The 20,909-nt window shown below is 40.4% G+C and overlaps 1 protein-coding gene across 1 annotated transcript in view; it reads right to left on the minus strand.

Annotated features, from left to right (window-relative positions):
- Window positions 1-543: 543 nt before the first annotated feature.
- The window catches only part of Btv (dynein cytoplasmic heavy chain beethoven), a 35,139-nt gene continuing 14,773 nt past the window's right edge, over window positions 544-20,909 (minus strand). Inside the window, exons 21-45 of the mRNA XM_076322864.1 lie at window positions 20,335-20,727; window positions 18,421-18,600; window positions 17,073-17,438; window positions 15,977-16,095; window positions 15,050-15,360; window positions 14,579-14,727; window positions 14,071-14,349; window positions 12,876-13,096; window positions 12,251-12,379; window positions 11,741-11,989; window positions 10,274-10,701; window positions 9,502-9,636; window positions 9,213-9,442; window positions 8,888-9,097; window positions 8,432-8,720; window positions 7,071-7,580; window positions 6,173-6,432; window positions 5,836-6,030; window positions 4,938-5,169; window positions 4,693-4,846; window positions 4,137-4,356; window positions 2,752-3,488; window positions 1,787-2,028; window positions 1,365-1,659; window positions 544-957 (exon numbers count right to left, since the gene is read on the minus strand). Coding sequence (XP_076178979.1) covers window positions 668-957; window positions 1,365-1,659; window positions 1,787-2,028; window positions 2,752-3,488; window positions 4,137-4,356; window positions 4,693-4,846; window positions 4,938-5,169; window positions 5,836-6,030; window positions 6,173-6,432; window positions 7,071-7,580; window positions 8,432-8,720; window positions 8,888-9,097; window positions 9,213-9,442; window positions 9,502-9,636; window positions 10,274-10,701; window positions 11,741-11,989; window positions 12,251-12,379; window positions 12,876-13,096; window positions 14,071-14,349; window positions 14,579-14,727; window positions 15,050-15,360; window positions 15,977-16,095; window positions 17,073-17,438; window positions 18,421-18,600; window positions 20,335-20,727 — 6,823 coding nt within the window. The 3' untranslated portion in view covers window positions 544-667. The remainder of the gene's footprint in view (window positions 958-1,364; window positions 1,660-1,786; window positions 2,029-2,751; window positions 3,489-4,136; window positions 4,357-4,692; window positions 4,847-4,937; window positions 5,170-5,835; window positions 6,031-6,172; window positions 6,433-7,070; window positions 7,581-8,431; window positions 8,721-8,887; window positions 9,098-9,212; window positions 9,443-9,501; window positions 9,637-10,273; window positions 10,702-11,740; window positions 11,990-12,250; window positions 12,380-12,875; window positions 13,097-14,070; window positions 14,350-14,578; window positions 14,728-15,049; window positions 15,361-15,976; window positions 16,096-17,072; window positions 17,439-18,420; window positions 18,601-20,334; window positions 20,728-20,909) is intronic.

Here is a 20,909-nt window from a genome sequence, read left to right on the forward strand (position 1 = left end):
CCTATCTTTGAACACAGAACTGTTTATCTATGCAGAGAACTCTGTTATTGTCTGCGATAACGAGCATAAACTTTCTTTTTGATGCAAATTGAGTGCAACAAGTTGCATCCGGTCTAAAACGTGCACTATTTTATGTTTCTTCCTGGACACTTCGTAAAAAGTTATCGTCAAACACATTTAGCGTACATATTTACTTATTTCTTCCATTTTTCTTATATTTCAATTCTTTATTAATATTTTTGATTACAATTTCTATACTTTCATTGCAGTCCTGATGAACCAATATTCTGTACACTTTCTACCACTTAGAAACCACCTTATGAAAATAAAAATTACTATTTCAAAAAATAAATCAATCAATCAAATTCATTCTATCTCAAGAGTGAAATAACATGGTTGGATTTATTTCTTCAACATTAATACAGGAATGTGTATAATTAATTACAACTGTAATCATACATCTAAGTCTACTTAATACTGTAAATACTTACATACTGTTTCTGTGTATCAAACCAGTTTCGATCAAACATGTACTGTCGCGTTCATGAAACAAGTAATATATTCATAAACCATGGTCATAAATTATTACTCAACACTGAAACGTAATCGATTTTGTACAGAGATTAATACTAATCCGTGCCGTTGCAATTAATGTTCAAAACGAAAATTAAGTTAATTTCAGATGAAAAGCAACACCTCGACATAACCAATCGTCTTGCTCCTCTTTAGGACACTTGACCGGAAGTGAACAAATTAACATATCCCTTTGCGCATTCGCGTAAACCGGAATGTTCAGCATGTCTGAATCATTGTTTCGTAGATAATCGCCCATGACTGATGCCGAACTGTTTTCGGTGTAGTCATCTGTTAAGAATGCAATTTGACAGCTAGGTGCAGCTGCAACGGATGCTGCATTTGCATCTAAATCCACCAAGTTGCCATTTTCTATTAACGCACCTGTATTTGCAATATTCAACATCGTTTAACAAGCCAATAAAATGGAAATTAACGACTCAACGAAGAAAGAATTGTTGTCTCAAATTCCAATTACGTTCTCGACCTCTTTTTTAAATCAATGAAGACATTTAATCGTTACCAATACAGGTAACGAACCATTCTTAATAGAATCTAATATGTAAATAAATGAAGCACAGTCGTAACCACTAAATTTATAAGATTTATGTTACGATCTCAACCTCGAATCGTAAAATATTCTAGTGTTTCGATTACGTAAATAAATAATAAAAATTTCCGATTACGACTCAAAGTCCAAGAATTCATTTCGTTCGTTTTATCGGTTGTTAGCTCGTTAAGACTGTACTAAATTTATCTTTAAGTGTAACGTAATTATGAATTATAGTTACCCGATATTAGGAGTCCTTCGATGATCAACGACACCTTCCAATCTTCGTTTCTGCGATTTTCCAACCAATTCACGTGTAGTCGAAGATTCTCCAATGATTGACGCGTTGCTCGTGCAGTGTGTTGTTTCAGTATAGTTAGGAACGCACGTGGCTTAGCTAGTCGCGACATGTCGACTATGGACGAGGAAATCGATAACATGGATTCCAGGGTTTGGTATCTGGACAGTAGTCCTTTAACGAAAAGGGAAACATCGTTGGGTCCGCATTCCCATTCGTTCATCCAACGTTTCGGTGTCTACGAAAGCACGAAAAAATTGTTCGTTTCTTTTATACCTGACCAATTCCGTAAAACGTTGAAGAATAACTGTACAAATAAAATGTATGTCACGATAATTAGAATTATAGTAAGCTTCGGTCTTTACCTTCGAATCCTCGAAACGTAGATTATCAACGTCCACTCGAACAAGATTTAACGTCTTCTTGGTTAAATTCATCTCGTCGATGAAGAAACGCTCCAATGGGGTCTTGTTTCCATTGCATTCCATAGTAGGTGACGATCCGAAGATAGCTCCATTACGATCGATCAGTTCCTTCAAGTCCTTCTGTATCTTCGATTCTGTTTTCTTACTCGTTTCGTCGTTGCCAGACACTTTAATCAGGACACCTACAAACAATTACACAGATTGTTTGCACACTTGTGATACATTGCAATCTCCTCGACTGTGTTTCCCATACTCTACCCGGTGTATCGCTCGTTCAGCCCTGTATACAAGAACCGTCGCGTTGTAAAGTAAATATTTTGTCACCGAAATGGTGTCATTTATCGCTGAAAGCATCGTAAACTGGTAGTCTAGGACACCTGTACGACACTTTTCTCCTAATTGCTACATCACACGACCGCTCGTCTTCCAAGGTTTCAATTTAAAGACGAGACAGAAATTTAACGAAACACCGATACCGAGATAAACTCAAGAAAGTGTCAATTTTTTAATTTACTTATTTATTTTTCGAACTTAAACGAATCAACGATTCCAAATTTTGTTCAATTCCAGAGATAACTTTTAACGAAACACTCTAGGTGTTCGATGTGTCGACAAATTTAATACTACAAAGTGTCTTACTTAAATTAAACACCTAAATTACTTTCACTACTATTAAAGCCGAAGAAAAAACAGACATTGGAAAGGTTCCAAGACACTTAGCTACCATAATTCACTTCTTTCGTTAACCTCGATAACAGTGCAAACAATTCGAGATATTTACTTCATCCATAACTCTCCCGTGTACCAATGGCTATACCACCATCTCGCTAATTTCCTAAGAAATCTTCTACGAGCTCATCCAGGAATTTCGTTGTAATTTTGTCAACGCTTTAAACATAACGAACCTTTCAGATGCAATAAGGCAGCTTCAGCAGCGCCTCTTTCCCAAGCCCTGTGGGCGTTCGCAGGTAGCCCGAAGCACTCCTTGGGTGAGTCGTTGTCTGGAAGGTGTTCCAGTGCTTTAAAAGCGTCCTCGAACGATCTTTCGGACACCCTCAACACGCCAGCCAGCTTCCTGCGACCCTCGTACACCGCGATTGACCAGACATGGCGAACGATCGAGCACAGTGCACGCATGTCGTAATCGTCTTGAAGTCTGCCACCGTAAACAGCGACATCCAATAATCCTCTACCGGTCTCCCAATCCCCTGTCTTGTCCTTCGATTTCTTCACGGACATGTCCTTCACGACCAACTCGTACGCGGCATCTAAATCGGACTCGTTCCATTCGTAGGGCCTGATCCAGCCCTGTGGTACGAACTTGCGTCGCTCTTGAAGCGTCGCGTGCAACCAGGACAACAGAAAGCTACCAGGAACATTCCCACTTCTCTGCTCCTTCTGCTGAAGCTGCTGGAGGGATCTCTTCACGTTCCTCTTCACGCCTTCTGGTGGCTCGTAAGCGAGTTTCAAACAAAGACCCGCCAGGCTGGGATAGAATCCTGTACACTCCTCGGTGGTTAACCAGATCCTCGTCGCGGGATTCTTGTTGGTCGTGCACATGGCTGATCGTAAAAGGCTCTCCAAGCGGGGCAACCAGTTCAGAGCTAGGTGCAGGTTGCTCAGGAGAAGCCAGCTACCGTTTCTGTTCAATTGGTCTTGGGTTAATTTGCGAATCTCTTGTTATCATAGCAGGGGATTGTTCGAACGATTCGATTTCAGTTTCATTAATTCATTTATGAGAGATTGGATGAGTTAGAACAGATGTTACTGTGGTTTGTAGTAATTAAAGGTGGGAGGTGTATTTTATCGTTGATAATTGCACCAAAGCATTCACTGAATGTACAAAAATCTAGGTAGGTTGTCGACAATCTACTTCAATATACTTTTTGTTATACTTTTGAATATACAGACTACGAGACATCTAGGTGGTATATTTTCGAAATACTTGGAGAACTCATCAGGATCGTCTGAGAATCCACTTGACAAATTTTTCTACAGGGCAGAAAATATTGTCCACTCAAGGTCACGATTATTTCCATTAGATCAGTTACCCCCATTGTTGTGCTTACTGTTTTTTTGCTCTGCTCTGTTTTACGCGAAAATGGGAATTGATAAGGTTCATCGACAGGGAAATGACCCTGAATGATAAATATTTACTACCCTTACAGCTGTTAATATGCAGTATTACTTGGAGAAATAATTCGAAGGTAACTTTATGACTCAAACTCATGGTATGTGTTATTGTGAACTTTGTTTGAAGTTAGGTGTCCACGGTACCAAGATACTTCACTTGCAAGCATTTTCCAGCGCGAGTTCAGCTTGAGTAACTTGACCTTGGCCCAAAGACACTTCCATAAATCCAGTGGCGGATGCGATCTGGTTATTGGCCAACGATCTGAGCTCCGAACCTGGATCAGCTCCCGGTGATAAAAGCAACAATACAGGGTACAAGGACGTTCGTTCGGCTACTTTCTTCAAAGACCACTGCGGAGGTGCTAAGTCTTTCACACCTTTAACGTATTATGCAAATGAAAGAAAAAATACATTCACAGACCTACGCACTTTGAATCTGAACTTTTACCCAATTAAGACAGAAGTCCCTCTTTGATAAAGTTTATTAAACACATTGTTCTATTTTTACTCTCGGTGCATCGAAACGACGTCTTTGTAAATGAAAGAATCATTTTAGGGATCTCGTTGGTGTTACACGATTTGAACTTTTATTCTACTCAATCGTAAGTAGAATTCCTAAAAATTTTTAACAAAAACGGAAAAAAATCGGCCTTATCCGGGTCAAAGCGACTTCGAAGACCAAAGGTAGCGAAGAGTATCGAATATTGGTTTACCTAATACTTCCGCAGCCAGTTTACAAAGAGCCGTGTGCAGGTAATCCGGACGAAGGGTCTTTATAAGCAAAATTTTCTGAAACGTGGTCAATCCACTTTCGGCATAAATATTGGCAACGTCGTTCAACCAGGCTGGCTTCATTTTTATGGCTATCTGAACGAAAAGGAAAAAACAAAAAGAAAATAAATGTTTCGATTACACGGAAAGCGGTACAGGAAGTGTACGAGTTAGAAGCGAATTGTACTCGAGGCAAGGATGACACCAGAGCTCGAACAGCGAGACGTCGTTCTTCGGGTACCCACTCGGGCACTCTGTAATCGGGATCTTCGTCATCGTTCAATACCACTTCACCCAACAGGAAATTCCTCTCGACGTCTGGTACCGAGTGCAAGGAAAGTGCCAGCTGCAGCGCCAATGGTAATCGATGCTTTCTGTACACGGCTTTGGAGCAGTAATACAGGGTCAGAGCTATCAATCTGTAACAAAGGTAGGAACATTTAATCTCTCAACGAAGATGAGACTCCTCATCGAACGACAGACACAAAATCTGTAATAGGAATAATCGCTGGCCGAATCTGAGCTTGCTTTAAAACAAATATTAAACCTGGAGCAAAGTACGTGTTCGATGGATCTAGACACACGTGCTGTAATCTGAACCTTTTTTATTTACGCGGGAGAAAACTTCCAAAGATGCCTCCAACGATTAAAGGAATTAGAGAAAGTGTGAGAGATTCTTTCTGCAATCTCCCAAACTCTGTGTTTGAAGAGAAGAATCTGAAGTTACAACTTTCGGTTGAAACTTACACTTGTGGTAATTCGAATCGATCGTTTATTTGCTTCTAAACCTGTAACGATCAATTTCTGTCCGTATTTACACAAGAATGTTACATCTACGCTCGTATCAAATTGCACACACTATTTATTTCCCGATGAATAGACAACACGATAAATATTATTATGAATGAAGCAAGAGGGATTTACACCGTTGAAAGTAGTTGGAAGATCACTTTCCCAAGACTTCGAGAACATGAATCAAACACCAGGAACGAAAGTCGGAGTATGTACTCACTTTAAAGTTCCTTAAGCGAACAAAATTATCCAATTATTTCAAGGAGCGTGTACACGACGAAAATATTGTTTACCGTTTTTCGATCAGTTTGTCTTGTTCCTTCTTGTCTTGACTCAGTATCGAAGACCTGTAACCTTCCGCTTCTAAATAAATATCGGTGAAAGCTTCCGCCGAGAAGACATATAGCGGACTCAAAGCTATCGAGGCTTTCACAGTTTTGTACAAGCTGGCAGCGAATTTGGCTAATTTCTCGTGGTCCTTGGCTCTCCTAAGGGCAAACAAAAATTGTAAAAAAATTAATTTCTCGTTTTGGTTACCATCTGGATACGGAATAGAATTGATTCTAGAAGTGGCAAGTTCCCAAATGAAAGAAATTTCATTATCGTCTGCGTTTTGACACAATGGTCTACCTGGTGACGTCTTCCAAGCTACGTCGACTTTCTTCGAGTGCCAACGCGATTTCTTTGGCCTTAGACTGAGTGGCTTCCAACGACGACAAGAGTCCACCTTGAGATCCTTCAGACTCCTGGAGGAGGTCTTGACCTCTCGCAGTAGCCAGCTGCGCCAACAGATCCAATCTCGCGGTGTCCCGTTCTCCTGATAATTTTTCTTCGCGTTCCAGTGCTTCCTTCCTTTGTGTCGCAAGCTCCGGTGTTTCCTTTAACAAAACCTGTCGAAAAGGTAATTAATCCACGACGTTCCCCGCTTCTTTGATCTCCGTCGATAACCCTTTTAAATTTCTCTCTCGAATTTTCTAAAAGTTTGCCAGCACGAAAGTTACCCAAGCGAATTTTCTATTCTCGAGTAACGTTCAGAAATTGGGATCACGGATTATCAATACGCGAAACATACGATAGAGAACTTTTTCTAGGAAGTGAACGATGAATGGAATAGAATCGAACGAAGAAAGATTTTGTTTTCGCTGCCCGTTGAAAAACACAAATAGTGATGGAAGTGACTCTTAATCGCCAATCTGAGGAATTTTAAATAGTAGCTTAATTAATCGTGGAAGTTAAACCCAACCGTGATCTCCGATGATAGAAAGACAACGATATGCCCAAACATTGAACTTGAAGACTTTGAAATTTGATATCTCAAACAGTGTGTTGAATTGCGGTTGATTGTTCGTGGTAGATGGAACCTACATCGGTGAACAAGTTCTGTACGTGTTTATATTTTTAAAGAATCGTAAGACAACGGGTTAAACAAATTAAAGAGTACCGTCGGGTGAGAATAGAGACAAGTTGCAAGCTCGATGAAAGTGTACGACAGTCAAAGACGTTATTACGTTGATAGAATTTTCCTCACCCTCTCGACGAATCTCTCGGCCAGGCTCTTGGTGCCAGCCCCGAGGGCGATTTTGAACAAAACCGCGTCAACTTCTTTTGGAAAACGGTCCAACTTGTCTTGTCTAGTGGCGAGGAAAAGTTTGAAGCCCTGCGGAGCCGGTAAAGTTCGTTCACCGAGTCTCAGTGGACGTCTACGTAGAAGCGGCAATAAAATCGCGGGGAACTCGACGAGTTCCTCGACCAACAAAGGTTTCCCGAATCGTACAGCGAGCTCCAAGGTGGTCAGAAATTTTGCATCCGCCGGTTTTGTGATTTCCATTCTGGTTCCAACGTTGTTCTTCAACCACGAGACCGCCACCCCGGATGGGTCCACGAATATGGGAACCAGGGGTCCCCTGAGGGCACAGGAAGCGCCGACCAAACTTCCGGTGTCCGCTGGCAATCCTTGAGCGCGCCATAGCAATCGTTCTCTCTCGGTGATCAGCAAATCGATCGCCAACTTTTTCCATTTGTCGTCTCTCTCGGGATCCTGTATTTCATAGTTCACGAACGTTCGTAATTCTCTTGCCGTTTCATCCCCCCCCCCCCCCCCGGAAGAACGATTTCTATTACTGGCTACGGAAAGTCTGGTAATTGTTTGGACTGGATATCGATTTAGAAGGATACACGTGGCGTGTGTGTTCGATGCGTGTAACGTGTTATGATTGTAGCGCGATCGAAGTACGAAACGATTCTTGAGAGTCCATTAGAAAGTTGGGACTCAAGAATAGAGAGTAGAGTATTGAGTTTGGAGTGTGAAGAGTTAGGTGTAAATAGTGATTACTAGCAGGTAGAGAGTAATGAGTGACGAGTAGCAAAGAAAGTAGATAGTAATGAAAATAAAGAGTAGAGAGTAAGGAGTGGTGAGTAGAAATTAAAGAGTAGTGAATAATAAGTAACAAGTAACAAATAGATAGTAGAAAGTAAGGAATGATGAGTAGGAAGTAGAGAGTAAAAAGTAATGAGTGACAAGTAGCAAAAAGAGTAGAGAATAATGAGTAACGAATATCAAATAGACAGTAGAGAGTAATGAATGGCGAGTAGCAAAGAAAGTAGAGAGTGATGAGTGGTGAGTAGCAAGGAGAGTATAGAGTAATGAGTAACAAATAAGAAATAAATAGTAGAGGGTAAGCAGTGTTGAGTAGAAAGTAGAGAGTAGTGTGTAACGAGTAACAAATAACAAATAGATAGTAGAAGGTAAGGAATGGCGAATAGGAAGTAGAGAGTAAAGAGTAATGAGTGACAAGTAGCAAGGAGAGTAACGAATATCAAATAGACAGTGGAGAGTAAGTAATGGTGAGTAGCAAGGAGAGTGGAGAGTAACGAGTAAATAACAGGCACCTCGTATACCAACAACGACGCCACGTTGGCAGCCTCGACGTCCAGTTTCTCCTTTCTGGTGGTCAATTTCTCCAGTTGCGTTTGCCAATCGCGGTGTTCCGTGTCCAGTTTCTGCAGCAACGCTCTAGCAGTTGTCAGTCTTGCCTCGGTAGCCTCGGCGCGCAACTGTAGGGCAGCTGCGCCTCTCGAATGATCGGCAAGTTCCTCCTGAAGCTGCGCCACGCGACTTTCAACGCTATTAAGCCCGGCCGCCAGCTTGCCAATCTGAGCTTCGGCCGCTGACAAACGTCTAAAATATTCGAGTGTATTATAAACACATGCTGTTCACGAGGTCGATCTAAATTCAAAGGACGACCGACTCGACTCGATTTGAAATTCATAGATACGATATTGCAACAGGATGCTCTTCGTCATGGAAAAGAATTATGCGACTCCTACGGAGCACTCGCAACGTACTCGGCCAGTAATCGTTGTTCCCTCTCGAGAGGTGCGACTTGCTGAAGTATCTGACCGTATTGCAGATTCGCCAGAACCCAAGCAGCCAACGGAGCAGCCGCCACCGAGGCTCTTTTCGCGGTTTTCTCTTCGAAACTCTCCGGTCGCTCCTTGACCAACTTGGCCACCGCGTCCAAACTGGACGTTGTACTCCGCCTCGCGTCCCAATTTCTACATCGAGGTAAAACGAGAGGAAGAATCAAACAGTGACGTTTCATCGTCTCTGTTGCGTATTCGCACGAAAAGAATACCATCGAAGGAAAAACGAGATTACCAAAGTACTCACCTAATCTCATCTTTGATCCCACGCTTCGCCAGGAACGTCTTCATGCTGTTCCAGGACGTATCTTTTATACCCATCAGGCGAAGAACTCCCTCGAGGACATCTCGAACCGGTGCCGGAGGTGCTCTCAGAGAACGGACTTCCGCCAACGCGTCAGCACTGATACCTGCTACTGCTTGGGCAGCTTGTTCTACCAAGGGCTCGACCTTTCCCAGTTCTCCCTCGATATCGGTCTACACAATGGCATAGAATATCTCGTAAAAGTTTCTCAAAATCGAGTTTGTTACTTTACCTTTCTACGGGCCAGTTCCGCGCTCTCCTGTTCAGTTTCAGCCTTCAAGGTGGCCATCTCACCTCTCTGTCCAGTCGCGCCTCTCATGGTGGCTGTGATTTTTTCGAGAGCTGCGTTAGCTCGTCCTTGTTCTGCCTGTGAAATACAAATTTCGTGCGACTACTTCAAGTACGAGCTCAATTGCACACTGTTCAAGGATTTTCAATTGAAACCGTTTCATCTTTTGGGTATGTTCGAACATTGAAGAGCATTTTACCAATTGTAGCTACCTTCTTTAGCTTTTCACAAGTCGATTAAATCGTTTTAAATATACAATATTTCTAGTAATTAAATTTGTTAGGTTATTATACAGCTGTCTATACTTATGACAGTAGAAACGTTTAGGTCTGTTTCTACCTCTCAGGCTGACGTGTCCTGACTTACGTGACGATCTTCAACTTGAATGCATATCTAATTATTTAATTTGTAAAATGTTTGATACGAGAGAGGATGCTTAACATCAGTGTGCAATTCGAGTGATGTTTAAATATTTGGTGAGTCGGATGATTAGAGATTAATGAACAGGTAGTTGTGCAGAGCAGATCAGAGCTCTCATCGAAGAATTGTTAGCTAAAATATCTCTATACCAGAGTAAAATACTTTTATTCATCCAAGTCCTAATATCGTAACGTTAAACTAGTGTCCTCAACACTGGTATTAAATATACTCTACGTTACACGAAAGATCTCTTTCGTGTCAAGCCAGTCATTTTTACCAATGAAGTAAAAAGTACCTCCAACTCTTGACGCTGTTTGGAAACTTCATCTTCCAATTTAGCAACTTGTCCACCAGCCTCTTTCAACCTGCCTATCCCTGCTTCCAGACTGTTCAACTTCTGCTCCAATTCTTCGCTCCAGGTCAGGCACAGGTATTTCCAGATGTGCAGCATTGCCAAAAACCGAGCTGGTGCTTGTTCCTGTCGCGGAGCTTGAAGATGAGCCTGGACCATCACCTCTATACCGGGCAATGTTTCTTCGGTGTCCTCGGTGCCACTTTGAAGGCTAGCCAGTTCGGTCAATGGGACCTTCCAGGACCACCATTCGCTACCGAGACCCGGACCTATCAGCGCACAGTGTCTAAGGAGTCTTGAACGCGACAACCATGTTGATTGCATCTCCCCTGTATCCAGGATCATGGCAACTCGAAGGTAATTGCGCAGACCTACGACAATTTGGACGATTAAAAAACAATTAACGACTTACCTTTCATTTTGTTCTTTCTTTGTATATTTCCTTTTATTTATAGGTTCTAGCAGATTTAATTTAAAAAATGAATATAATTCTTGGCACGACTGTATTACGGTATTTATTTTTAATCTTATCGGAGATGAACTATTTCGTTCGAAACTAATGTAAATTGAAATCGATCTTGACCGATGACGTCTGTCGATTTTTCAACGATGTTTCCGTGTCACGTCATTGGAAAATTTAATTACGAATGTTTATTCCTGAAATGGTCGGTGCGAACACAATTTCTAAACGTAGGTAGAAAAAGTGGTCGCGGTAGTAGATCCTTCGTTTCAATTAACATTCGTATGTTTAATTTGGATCAAAGTAAAGTAAACGTATACCCGAACTTCTGCCTCGATAAACATTGTTTACGGAAAATATTCAACGTCAATATTTTGCTAAAAGAGCTTCTTTATTATTTGACGCAAAGCAAAGACAGCTGTACCAAAATGAAAACTTGAAAATCAGAACTGTCGTAAACAATGCAAACTATCGCAAAGTTCCGAGCGCGTCTATTTTATGAAGAAATACCGGTTGAAATCTATGACCTCCCTTTGTTCGATCCATCGTACGGTAACGGTAGTGAAATAAGGTAATAATGGGCGGAATATTAATGAAATACACCGAACTGTGAAATGCAAATACTTGAAATTGGAACATTAATAGTATACTGTAATAACCAGGCGCCGAATGTTTCTCTTTGCGGAACAATCTCCGCGTGCAAATTACACGGTCGAATTTACATTTGTCGATGGGGGAATTTAACTTCGGTATAATAATTGGTCCAATTTACGCGAATAAGTAACGAGAACCCCGACTAATTATTTATTCGAACGATTCCCGTTTCAGTTTCGCGAAAGAGGAAGTGCACGTAGAAAATTGAATCGCGACACGATCGTTCTCGAACGTCAGCAACCACGTTGCTTCGATGTCAACGGTTTCAGTTTCGAAAAACCATGATTGGCACTCACGGTGGTAGAGGTATTGTTCCAACGTTCCGGAGAAATCCTCCCTCCTTGCCACGTCAGCCAACGGCGCTATTAACCCGTCGAGTTCTTCCGCTGTAAATAGTCCTGGGAGCTCTCCTCTTGACACTATTGCACTCGCCAAAACAGCCAATCCACTCTCTCTCATATGATGCTCCTCCAACAGTAGAAGAGTCGGCTCACCGTCGATCCCAGCTGCCTGAACCGCGGTTTTCATCGAGATTCGGCCACGCCCTAAACGATCCATCTTTTTCATCCCTTATTTTCCACCTTATTTTCTCATTCTCGCAAATAAGAAAGAAATTGCACTCCCGACCTTGGAAGATCGAGAAAGCTTTCTCCTTCAAAGATACAAGTCACGAAATCTTCGATCTCGAGAGCTCTAGGTGCAAAGAAACTATGTCACGAAGAATTTTCACCGAAAGAGCTTCGAACTCTAGACGTTCGTTATTAAAATTAATTGTTTCCTGTATATTACTATACTTTACACAGTACCTGGTCCAAAATCTACTAATCGAAGAGAGGAATAAGCGGCAGCGAGTCTCACGGCTGATTTTCTTCCCGCACCGGGTCGTCCGATTAAAATGACGCCTCTCAAGTTGGTTCCGAAAGACCAGCTCAGTCCTTCGACAAAAATTAGAAATTTTTTCACACCGAGATCGACACGCACGAATTACTTCGCTATTCGAGATTCATCGAAAACTTTACAAATCGAGTCGTTTTATCTCAACTTTATCAATCAGAAATCATGTTTCCCTTTCATTTGTCTCTCATCCCACACGTTCACGATGAGAAACATTTTCCAGGGTTCTGGTACAAAGAAACGTAACGTTCGACACGACTTCGACTCGATCGAGCAATTAGCTGTGCGAAGTTATTGCATAGAATTGTTATTGTATAGTTATTGTATACGTTGGCGATCCGGAATTAGCAAAATGTACAACAAACTGGATATTACACGGATCGTCGATCCGTGGTATCGATACCATTGCGTAACGACGTCCCATCCAGCGTACGTAATCTTGTTAAATTTACGAAGTGGTCAGATACGACGCGAACAATCGTCGGATTAAGCTCGTTTGCAAAACAACATAAAATTAAGTTAATTTAATACGCTTACCGGCCACTGTGCGCAACAGGTGAGACGAAATCGACGCTTGCACCGGATCGCCTTCCCTCGCGCACCTCGCTGCAGCGTTAATTATCTCCTTGGTCCACTGTTCCTCGTCCAACGGCAATAATCCGGTATTACCGAGTTTCCATATGTACACGTCGTTTCCAGAAACGTGTGCCTTCGACAGAACTAACGATTCCCACCGGGACTGATCCCGCGATGCCAGCCTGCCCGGATTAAAACGTCCGCGTTAAAAAGAACACACGACGTACAGGGTGTCCTGTCCGATCCCTGTCCCCTGACAATATTTCCTACCGGTATTTGGAACAATTTTTACCTCCAGTGTTTCACAATCGAGGGTTTTTTTTTTGTTTTCTTGTTTTTTATTTTTATTGAACGCGATACAAGTTTCACCGAGAGCAGATAACGACCTCCAAGGAGAATCAACTCGAACGATCTACTATTGAGGTTCTTCAAGGTCAACGAAAGTTGTACGTTAATAGAAGAGGAACGTATTTGTAAATAATCCGACTCGTTAGAAAATTATTGGATTGTTCGGAAAGTTATTTCGTTTTTTTTTTTGTGTGTGTGAAAATGAAACACGATTTTTTTACAGTGTAGAAATATTTTATTAAATTATATATTCTCCATTTTGGGAAAGGAAATTATTTTCCAGAGGACTCGATAGATTGTCCCGTTGGCAATTTCTTTTGCGCGTGATCTGAATTGACCTTGACTTATTTTAAATCGTGGGTAGCTGACCTCTGACTTCTCGGAGCTTGAGAAGCTTAAGATCGAGAAAATTCGATCCTTTAAAGTTTAAAGTAAAGAAATACGATCTCGAATGCTCCGTGCAGCTAAAGCTGTACTTTAGCGAAAGTTTAAGGTAAAAAAAAAAGTTGAAGAAGCTTGAAAACTCAACGCCAGGAATGACCTTAGGATCACGGGATCGGGAACTCTAATCTTGTCAGCTTAAAGGTAAAGAGAACTCTTGCTTAAAGAAAACTCTTTGCTTCGGCTTGAGAGAGGATCCGAAGCTCGAAAGCTCGACGAGAAACTGATATATTTAAGAAGATTTGTCAAGACTGACTGTACGAATTACGAGCTCGAATATCTTACCCGGCTCTCTTTTCGCGGGTAAATATTGAGCCACTGAGTTGTTTTAATATCGTTACGGGGATACATGAAGAAATATTATTACCTAGGGTGGAACAATCGTCGTCCAGCATCTAATAAATGACGCGTGATGTTCGCTTCGTCTTCTGGAATTGGATAATATTTTAAACTGTCTGCCCATAAAATCAGATCTTTCGGTGTCCACTCGATGGACGAGGCGTGCGAAGATTTCATTAACTCGAAAGCTTCCAACATGGCGGGCGCCATCTGTGCGATCCAAGATTCGATCAGGTTATGGTTCCCCTTTAAGGAGTTTCTCAGGTGCAGTTCCAAAACAGCTACTGTATCCTTTGGACTCGGATATCTAGAAGATCAATGGTCAAATACACGAGAATAAAATAATGGAATATTTATAGAAAAATTCGAATCGATGAAAATACAAACTCGATGATTCGGAACATATTTGAATTTAAATACGAACGTAGAAGTATCCAAACTGGTAAACGAAACACGATAGAATTCGAGTTTCACTGGGTTTGGATGGAAGTTTAATGGTGAAACGAGTAGAGAAATTATTAAAGAAAAATACTAACGGTAAATAGTGAGTGGACAAAAGTGCTTCCAATCTTGGATGTAATCTCGTTGTTGCATCAGCTGTGCATACAATGGTCAAGGGTACTATGGCGAATTCAAGATCTTCTTCGTGGAATCCTCCTTCTTGAAGCAATTCTCGTACCAGCTCCTAATTATTTATATTTTTATTCCTCGTGATACATTTCTGATCGGGAAAATTAACTACCGTCTAAGGTAAATAATACCACCCTTTGCATAGTCCGATAATAATCCCGAATTGAAGAATAATTATAAATTAAAGTAGAAATTTGCTTTAATCGATCATTTAAACGATACGTTAAGACTCGGCAGGTGTCTATTTTACGTTACAATAGGGTAACTTTTTAATTAATATACTGATTTCGTCGAAAAGAAATGTTTAACTTTTGTTCTGCTTGTCGATAAAATCGATCCAATTAATTCAACCACGATTATTAATAATACAAAGGTACCTGCAGGTCCTTGGAGGCAAGATGCAAATCTTCCAAAATCAAAACAACCCTCGATCCATTTCTAGGCTTGTACATCCTCCGGTGAGAAGATGAGTTCAATTGCACGCAACCCCTTTTCAATTTCGTTACCAAATCCTGAGGTCCGTAAAGGGACGATCCCTTTATCAAAGTCGAAGGCTCGTTGCTTCTGATGGCAGTGAGTATAACGGATATTAGGGCACTCTTGCCACAACCCTCTGGACCCCTTATCATAATAGGTTGGTTATTCCTGATCCATGGCAAAACGGACGATAAGGCTCCTTTCATCGCTCCTGGAACAGTAATACGTTAAATTGATTTATTTATTTGGTAAATTCACTAATTACCCCGATTATGAACCTTATACGTTATCAATAACAATTACAGAAGAAATCGCGTGCAAACGGATAAGGCCCCTTTTATTGCTCCTGGAACAGTACCACGCAAAATTGATTTATTTATTTGGTAAATTCACTAATTACCCCAATTATGAACCTTACACGTTATGAATAATAATTACAGAAGAAATCGGGTGCGAACGGAATAGAAGTGAATGAATTTTACAAAAAAGAATAGATCGATATCAAATCACGAAAAACTGTTAAATGATACTAAAGAATGACAATTAGCACCAGTAATACTAAATGAGTAATTTTTTCCCTCGGTTGACTGTATTCGATATTATTGTATTTAATGCAAGCTTTGTTCCTGATAATTTTAATATCGAATCGTTCGATCAGAGCTCATCAAAGAGATCGAATTTACTCAGACCACGTTCGAATATAAATGACGAGCGCCAAGTGCGGCACAATACTCGAATTATCGAATTTTTGATCACGGTTTGAATGATTGCGACTGAAATTGCAAACGACATATGCAAGAAACTCGTGATACTCGTTTTAACTTCACCTGACAGTGAAACAGGACCGTCGTCAGTGTCCGTCGATTGATCAGCATCCCCGACAGCTTCCAATCGATCCGTATCCTCATTGTAAAGCACAGCGTTCGGTTTCTGTGGATTTGGACACCTGCGGTTCCAAACGACAACAAACCGACCGATCAGAAACGAACGAAATTGTGCACGAATAGTAGGTAACTAGTAAAGACAATGGGTAGTGATTTACTCGTTGGTAATGATCAAATAATTACTCTAATAGCGATTCGATCGATCGAAGCATTTTTAATTTAATTTTCAAATGTTTGAAACTATTTTTACGCGAATAAATATTACATAAATACGGGGATAATTGTGTAAATAATTTAAGTTCCACTGTTAAGAAATGAAACGTATAATGGTAACAATAGTGAATAACGTGAACAAAAATAAATATATATTTTATTATTTAAAAGTGTAATGTATTTGTAACGTTTAATGAGACTAACGATTAAAATTTTATATCAATAATCTAGGTAAGAAAAGTATATTCAAGTAATGTTTCTATTTAATGTACATATGGATAATATTTTCATTATACATAAAGTGTCTCAAGAATAAATGGTCAAGTAACAAGGAAATGTCTTTCGTTCGAACTACAAATACTCTTTGTCTACGGTGGAATTTTGCAAGAATAACTGACAAAATTAGAGACATTTAGCGCATCTCTAATCAGTACTGTTACAAGTACTATAATTTCTTTTGGGTCAATGATATGCTGCAATTCGTGGAACGAAAGAAATGAAAATTTCTAAGATCGAAACTCTATGAATATACTTTCTTAAAGTCTTTTTTGCAAAATTGTCCCGAAAATGAACCAAAATTTCTTTCACAAGTATCACCATACATATAACTTTATTTCATCTTCGAGATAAGTATCTAGAATAAGTGTCCAAATCTTGGCCACTCACTGCATCGAAAATAAAAACTTTGTTTCAAGAATAAAGTATTGGAGTACAAATCAATTTTACCATCAAGGTAAATTCTACAATAGCTTTTAAATCTTGGCCACTTATTATCAATTTGTATTTACTCCAATTGTGCAATGGTAATGTAAGATCAGAGTCTCACCAGCAATCGGTCGATTGGTAAACGAAACGCGCGAAATCGTCCCTAGGATTTTCATCCGCCATCTGACTGCACAAAGATGCAAGTAGAGCGTAAGAAGCGGAGGTGTGAGTGCGCGCGTTCTTCAAATGGCAAAGCGCGGAGTCCATTAAACCGGAGGCCGAGGAAATATCCGTGTTGATCTTTAAGCATTCCTCGATACATGGACAAAGCTGGGAATTAGCGAGTTCTTTCGCCGCCTCGGGCAACCCTTTCAATCGCGACGACACCAGCAAACAATTTGGGCTCGTCGAGCCCAAATGAACCACCCCCAATCGGGAAACGGTGGCTGGACTCGCGCCAGCGAGTTTGTGAGTCTCGAAGATGAACCTGTACAAATACGAATAAAGATAAACGTGTAAAATAATAAGAGAAATAGTCGATACAAGTGGATTATTATAATATACGTATTATGATGATAACGTATAAACTTTTACTGGTTATGGTTCCTTCTCGATATATGGATCTACTATGAAAGAAAAATGATTGTAAAGAAACATCGATATAGAATAAGAGGAAACAATCGGTATGGAAGTAAAATTTGCAATAAGAGTATTTTATTTATATAATTGTTTCATCTGTCGATACCACAAGCAAGTACGTCTTCGAGTTTAAATATAAAACTGTACGGAAGCGCATCAGAACGTTGCGAGCATAAATCGATAAATTTTTTTCTTTTCGTTTCGAAAGTACACGTGAAACGAATTATAAATAAACAACGTTATGCAAATGTCAACGAACAGAAACTAACTATACTGTATGTACCATTATTGTGTTATATTCTGATCGTGTGCCAGAAATTGACACGAGTCTCATTTTTGTAACATCGACCGGCAAAGTGTTAAATAATCGAGTAGTACATCCAGTGGAACGAGAATCGACCGACAGGACTAATTGGATCGAGTTTTGGGGTCATATCTTTCGCAGTCCAGTTTTAACCAATTAATATCCGTCGATCGATCCTTGTTCTCCAATACGATGTAACTCTAATGGCTGCCGTCTACGATACAAAGTTCGGGGAATTTATAACCTGTCGCGAAGAGATATTGCAAAACGAGATTCCACGTGTTGTCTAACTCGGAACGAACAATAAAGTACGGTTACACGTTAACAAACACGCCCGGGGAAGTTCAATTTGTTTATTTGGTATGTTTCGAGAGAATATCGCCTCGAAGTAAAATTAACGTCAGTCGTTATTACAGGATTGTTCCTCATTTCACGAGGAAAGCTTTCTCGAGAAATAAATGAAAGAGATCTCGTAAACGGGAGAAGGTAAAGTAACGTATAGGGTCGTAAATGGTGGAAAGTATACTTTGTTCCAGAGCCAAGTTTCACGCCCACGCCGTTGGGTAAGGTCAGTAATCGATTGTCGTCTAAAGCAGAGTTCAGAGCTTCGGCCCAATCGGGTTCCACATCGCCATTTAGGACGATCCAAGTCGTCGATTCACCCGCCGATGCCACAACACTCGACAATAGACCTTCCTTCCATTCCCTGGTGATCAAAGTTGAACATTTTCCTAAAACTTCAATTTTTAAACAGTGTTTCGATATTCGCTAATCTTAGCCTTCGTATTTCTGCAGTACTTCTCGTTTTCATTTATGTGTATATACATTGTGTATATCATTTTTGATACGTACTGTACAACGAAATCATTTATATTATTATTATTATCTCGAGGTCGGTATTCTTCGTTAATAGATTCTAGAGCCGAAAAATTTGCTAAAATTTTCCTCGACCGTTGAAAATTAAGGGTAGTCTGGTCTTACGACAATGGAGCACGTGGGATCCAGGAAAACATCATCGATCAAATACCATAAACTAGAATTGCTGGACCGCTCTACAGTTGTACACTACATATGTCTGTGGCCGACCATGCGTCATTAGAACCATTAATCATGGTAGGCTAATTTCCGGATATACAGAAACGACGCTTAGATGGAAAATTATAAATCTTTCCTCGCCAAGGAACGTCGACTCGACTTGTTACACTCGTGAAAATACACCACGATCGTAGATCTGTTTGTACTTGCGAGAAACTTTTGAATATGGAAATGTAAACCAATTGTTGGAACTTTTGTCACGTATTCCTTTTCCTCATTTTGAGAAACAAAAGGTTTTATTCACTTTTTGTAATCGAGGTCACGGATTTTTATGAAATTGAAGTACGTTATAATTTTAGAAGTGCGTGATGAGTGGGTGCAAGTCGTTGTTTTACAGATTTTGAATTTATTTATATTGAAAAATACAAGACGTCGAAGTTTGCTATTTTTATCCAATTTTTTTTTTTATTTTCCTCGACAAGGATCATCCTTACGGAAGAAATTTTCTTTTTGCTCCAACAGTCGTGTTTACAACGTGAAAATTGATAAACACATTCCAAATTCGTAAATTTCGGCACGAAGTGCTTCGATTAAATATCCCGAGGAATATCAACCGTGATTCTATGAAGTATTCTCTTTGAAAAAAGTAATTTCTGGAGCGAGCTCTCCATAATGAACATCTCAATGAGCTATTAAAGAACGCGGCGCTTCGAGCAACTGAGCCACGAGCTCAGCTGTTACGATCGGCGAACTGTACAGGCTCTCACGTAGTTTCGACGAAGTTCGCGATAAAATTGAAATTGTCAGTCTCATAGTAACTTAAGTAAAGGCTATACCCGGAATTGTCTATTCCGTGCAATAAAACGCTTTAACGGGTATACGTTCCGTTTTCCTCTTACCCTTCTTCGTTAGCCTATAACCTTTCGCATAGAAATAATAAACCGCGTGGTTAGTATACTAATAATACAACACAAGATTAATTACGATACACAGGAAGCTTCAAAGAACCAACATATATTTCTAGAGACTTTCATCCGATGCACTTCGATTCTAAACTTGCGAAATAAGAGCTTGCTTACAATTTACACGTTGCAAAAACAATTGTAGGGTGACTTTTGTGAGACTTGCCTCACTGGTAAATTTTTGTACACATTTACAAGGGTAATCATCAAAGAATGAACCGTAACAAAAGCTTTTCGTGCTTATGAACTCTTATCTTGTTGTTCGACTTACGAACCCTTATTAATGACACTTTTTCTACTTACGAACTCTCGTCTCACAATCAGTTGTAACGTGATTAAAAATGATCGTAGAGTGTTCTGTTGAATGGTTCTTCGAACGGTGGGTAAAAAATTAAATCGTATCGGGGACGAAATGAATTCGAACGAGTATTTTAACACGGTACCTAGTTTGAGGATCGATGCGACCCAGAAGTCTGGATTTCGGCACGGCTCCGGGATAGACGTGAAACTCAACGACCGTTTCGCCAATTTTCGTTAGTGCATCGCACAACAGCCTCCTGATGGTCGTTTTACCGCTTCCTGGTGGACCGACGATCGCTACGCCGGTTCTGCTCTTGAGTTGATCGTTCAATTGAATGCATCTGTTCGCTATTTCTTTGCCGAGCTCTTGCTCGGCGCAAAGCTCGAGCAAAGCGGTCTGTAAATCTCGCCTATCGATGAAAGTGGACGAGGAGGGGTTCGCTCTTGGGAAAACGTCTTCCAGCAGCGAGAGGAATTTCGTCGTGTCCTCCTCGGTCAATTTGGGCAGAGTCGAAGCTCTGATAGCGGCCACCAGTCTGAAAAATGAAACGTTCTCCGATTTACAATCGACGAGTTTAACAAAATCTCCGAGACTTGAAATTTTCTTTACAATTAGAATCCATAGGTACGTAGCTACAAAGATCGTTGAAGCTAAGATCGTATGCTCGAGTTATGGGCAACGAATGTATACAATTGTACAATATTACAAACGATAATG

This window comes from Ptiloglossa arizonensis, chromosome 11 (genome assembly GCF_051014685.1).
Source record: "Ptiloglossa arizonensis isolate GNS036 chromosome 11, iyPtiAriz1_principal, whole genome shotgun sequence".
NCBI classification, from domain to species: Eukaryota; Metazoa; Arthropoda; class Insecta; order Hymenoptera; family Colletidae; genus Ptiloglossa; species Ptiloglossa arizonensis.